This window comes from Myotis brandtii, unplaced genomic scaffold (genome assembly GCF_000412655.1).
Source record: "Myotis brandtii unplaced genomic scaffold, ASM41265v1 scaffold130, whole genome shotgun sequence".
Lineage (NCBI taxonomy): Eukaryota > Metazoa > Chordata > Mammalia > Chiroptera > Vespertilionidae > Myotis > Myotis brandtii.
The window spans coordinates 598,240-602,418 of NW_005354596.1; the positions used below are offsets into that span (position 1 = coordinate 598,240).

The 4,179-nt window shown below is 54.0% G+C and overlaps 1 protein-coding gene across 2 annotated transcripts in view; it reads left to right on the top strand.

The window, feature by feature from the left end:
• BAG6 (BCL2-associated athanogene 6) overlaps window positions 1-3,250 on the top strand; it is a 12,105-nt gene extending 8,855 nt beyond the window's left edge. Inside the window, exons 16-26 of one of the 2 annotated variants that reach the window (XM_014534488.1) lie at window positions 1-260; window positions 428-597; window positions 808-861; window positions 977-1,079; window positions 1,163-1,287; window positions 1,454-1,600; window positions 1,698-1,757; window positions 1,858-2,001; window positions 2,077-2,184; window positions 2,640-2,786; window positions 3,070-3,250. The exon at window positions 1-260 is cut by the window's left edge and continues 6 nt beyond it. In XM_014534488.1, the coding sequence (XP_014389974.1) occupies window positions 1-260; window positions 428-597; window positions 808-861; window positions 977-1,079; window positions 1,163-1,287; window positions 1,454-1,600; window positions 1,698-1,757; window positions 1,858-2,001; window positions 2,077-2,184; window positions 2,640-2,786; window positions 3,070-3,165 (1,414 nt within the window). In that variant the 3' untranslated portion in view covers window positions 3,166-3,250. The remainder of the gene's footprint in view (window positions 261-427; window positions 598-807; window positions 862-976; window positions 1,080-1,162; window positions 1,288-1,453; window positions 1,601-1,697; window positions 1,758-1,857; window positions 2,002-2,076; window positions 2,185-2,639; window positions 2,787-3,069) is intronic. The other variant, XM_014534489.1, reaches the window with a different exon arrangement.
• Window positions 3,251-4,179: the final 929 nt, after the last annotated feature.

Here is a 4,179-nt window from a genome sequence, read left to right on the forward strand (position 1 = left end):
GCCCCCACCTCCACCTCTGGCCCCGGAGCAGCAGACCATGCCCCCACCAGGGTCCCCTTCTGGTGGTGCAGGGAGTCCTGGAGGCCTGGGTCCTGAAAGCCTGTCCCCGGAGTTTTTTACCTCGGTGGTGCAGGGAGTGCTGAGCTCCCTGCTGGGCTCCCTAGGGGCTCGGGCCGGCAGCAGTGAAAGTATCGCCGCTTTCATACAGCGCCTCAGTGGGTCCAGCAACATCTTTGAGCCTGGGGCTGATGGGGCTCTTGGTGAGCATGGCGGGGAGGGTGCCTTGGCCTTCTCCGGGAAAGGGCAGCCAGGGGAAGGTAGATGACCTGTCTTTAGGGGTATTGCTAAGGTGGGATGAGGGTGTTGGGCTGGGGTGGGTGGGTAGGTTGGTGATAAAGACATTGCTAACTTCTGCCACTGTCCACAGGGTTCTTTGGGGCCCTGCTCTCTCTCTTGTGCCAGAACTTCTCCATGGTGGATGTGGTGATGCTTCTCCATGGGCATTTCCAGCCACTGCAGCGGCTCCAGCCCCAGCTGCGATCCTTCTTTCACCAGCACTACCTGGGTGGCCAGGAGCCCACACCTGGTAACATCAGGGTAAATGAAGGCCTGGGTCCCAGAGCTCTCCTCCTCCGCCGCCTCCTCCTCACCTGCAGTACCTAATTCCTGACTCAGTGTATCTGTCACCTAAACTGTGACTATCCCAGCCCAAGCAGTCCTGGTCTTGGGGGTGGAGGAGGAAGTGTCTTGAGGACTGGGACTTGAATCTAAATCTGTGCTGTGTGTGTCCCCCCTCCCCCCCCATAGATGGCAACTCACACATTGATCACTGGGCTAGAAGAATATGTTCGGGAGAGTTTTGTGAGTAACCCTTCCCCATCCCATCCTCTCCTGAGTCTGGTAGGATAGCTTCTGTTCCTCCTGCCTCCTAGTGTCTTGGGGTTCCTGATTTTTGGTTCTCTGTTTTGTCTCTCAGTCTTTGGTGCAGGTTCAGCCAGGTGTGGACATCATCCGGACGAATCTGGAATTTCTGCAGGAGCAGTTCAATAGCATTGCTGCTCACGTTCTGCACTGCACAGGTCAGGCCAGCTGGGTCGGGGGAGTAGGGTGTGGTGGTGTGCAGGGCTGCAGAGCCAGCACGCCCTCCTTGTCTTGCCCACAGACAGTGGATTTGGGGCCCGTTTGCTGGAGTTGTGTAACCAGGGCCTGTTTGAGTGCCTGGCTCTGAACCTGCACTGCTTGGGGGGACAGCAGATGGAGTTAGCTGCTGTCATCAATGGCCGAATTGTGAGCACCCCGCCCAGATCCCCCAGCCTTTTGTTTCCTCAGGTTTCCATTCTCTTTGGTATCCTGCAGTTTCATTTTTCTTCTCCAAACTGCCATCCTTTACCCTTTGATACCTTTCAAAAGCTGGTTGAGGGTTTTGTGTTTGAGTCTGCTTTCTGCCCCTCAGCGTCGCATGTCTCGTGGGGTGAACCCGTCCTTGGTGAGCTGGCTGACCACTATGATGGGACTGAGGCTTCAGGTAGTGCTGGAGCATATGCCTGTGGGCCCAGATGCCATCCTCAGATATGTCCGCAGGATTGGTGATCCCCCACAGGTAAAGGCCCTGATGGTGGGCTGTGGGATCCGGGGACTGCAGGGAGCTGGAGAGACTTAAGAGGGCCTTTTGTCTTCTCCTCTGTCCAATTTCACAGCCACTTTCTGAGGAGCCAATGGAAGTTCAGGGATCAGAGAGAACATCCCCTGAGCCTCAGGTACCAGAGAGAGGTTGAGGGACCAGATGACTGAATGGAGGGATGGGGGTGGGGGTCTGGGGGTTGAGAACTCTGACTCTTCCTGCTGTCTGACCCGCAGCGGGAGAATGCTTCCCCAGCCCCGGGAACAACAGCGGAAGAGGCAATGTCCCGAGGCCCACCTCCTGCCCCTGAAGGGGGCTCCCAAGAGGAACAGGATGGAGCTTCAGCTGAGACAGAACCTTGGGCAGCTGCAGTCCCCCCAGTAAGTGTCAGGTGATCGGTGGGCCGAGGCAGCTGAAAGTTGTGGCAGTGACTTCCTAATCTTTTTCTTCCCCAGGAGTGGGTCCCTATTATCCAGCAGGACATTCAGAGCCAGCGGAAGGTGAAACCCCAGCCTCCCCTGAGCGATGCCTACCTCAGTGGTATGCCCGCCAAGAGACGCAAGGTGGGTTTGCCTCTTCCCTGAGGATCCCTCTTTATCCAAATTCCCGTCATGCTTAGAATCAAACAAACTGAGCTGGAAGGAGGGAGTTCTAGTTTAGCCCCCTCATTTAATTGATGAGGAAACCTTTGTAGACTCAGACTTGCTCGTGGCTGCCCCATTAGTCTTTTTGCCAGCAGCCCTGTCACCCGAAACTCCCTAATCCCTAAGGCCCAGTTTCCTTACCGTGGGTTTCCTCTGATGGACCAGATAGCTTTGAAGAGCGAGTCCAACACATTCAAATGCTGTTTTGGCCAGAGCCAAACAATATTAAGGCAGCACTTCTGCTGTTAAACACATGGGACTATTTCCCTTCTTTCTCCTGGCGTGGATACTGGTTGACTCGTGGAAAGGGTGAGCTGGGTGGTGGTACTGGATCTGACGTTGATCCTCTTTTCCCTCCCAACCCCGTCCCCCAGACGATGCAGGGTGAGGGCCCCCAGCTGCTTCTCTCAGAGGCCGTGAGCCGGGCAGCTAAGGCAGCCGGAGCTCGGCCCCTGACGAGCCCTGAGAGCCTGAGCCGGGACCTGGAGGCACCAGAGGTTCAGGAGAGCTACAGGCAGCAGGTGCCCCCACCTTGAAGCAGAATAGGGATGGTCTAGTGGGAGGGGTTGGGCTAGGGTCCCTCTTCCCCACATCCCTTCAGAGATGAACTGGTCTGTGGCTACTACTTGACGTTTTTTTAAGATCTTTTCCCCTAGTAGCATCTGGGAAGGCTCAGTGATCCTTATTGGGCTACTGACAGTGTTAGCTGGTGGGGAAGTGTTAGCTCTTGAGGGATGGCCTTGCGTGTTTGTTGGGATCCTAGGGCCTTGGCCAAGCCCTCCAACCTGCTTGTTCTCTTTCTAGCTCCGGGCTGATATACAGAAGCGCCTGCAGGAAGACCCCAACTATAGCCCCCAGCGCTTCCCTAGTGCCCACCGGGCCTTTGCTGAGGATCCCTAGCTCTTTGCCCCTCCCTCACCAGGGGACCATTTCCCCCCCTCTTCCTTCACAGTATTTAAGAAATAAAAGTCAGATTTTCCTGGCCCTTTTGTCTGTAAATTGTGTTCATTATGTAGTCTGGGCCCCTTAAATCTCTGAAGTTGACTTTTAAAATGGAATAATCCCTAGGAACCAGATAGCTTTGAACATGTTGCCGTGAGCAGATGTACACGTTTTACTGTTTACGTAGCACACTTAAATGTACAGGCCTGTCTTGGACAGTCTGCTTTCAATTTTTCATGCAAAATACTTTTGCATGTAAATACCTGAGTTATGAGATGGAAGAAATATATTCTAGGTGCATGCTAGGATAGGACTTTGAAACTGTCCAGTAAAAACCCATTTCTCAAGCAGCAGCAGCCGCCAGTCAGCTCAACCAAGACTGACCAGTGCTAGAATTTGTCTACCCAGTTCAAGGAGCCCACTGCTCATGTGGTTGACATAGCCCATGACAGCTATAGAGGCACTGTTTGTAGGTGGGACCAAAGTGATGGACACGGCTACAAATTCTTTGTTTCTGCCTTTGAGATGTAGTTGCTGTCCCCTCCCCTACTTTAGCTTAGTGCTAGGCCAGTAGGAAATGGCAGAGACACTCAATGGCAGAGACCAGGCCATAAGCTTTGCGTATCCCCCCGGGGTCTGAAACACTGGCTCAAGGGCCTAAGAAACCCGATGACTCCTAGAACATCTAGCTGGAGGAGTCACGTGACAAGTCCAAATGCCCCACCAAGGTCCCAGATACATGAGGGAAGCTCTATGGGACCAGCCCAGCTATGAGCTGCAGACTGGTAAGCAGCTGACTCCCCTGGCTGGCACAAGATTTGCCTAGCTGAGCCCGGCTCCAAAACCTGAAGATACAATAAAATGATGACGTTGGGAGGGAGTAACAAACAGATAGTTCCCTGACTGAACCCACTCTACAGATTACTTGGCAGGCACTATGTTGCATAGGACACAAGATCACAAGCAACCAAC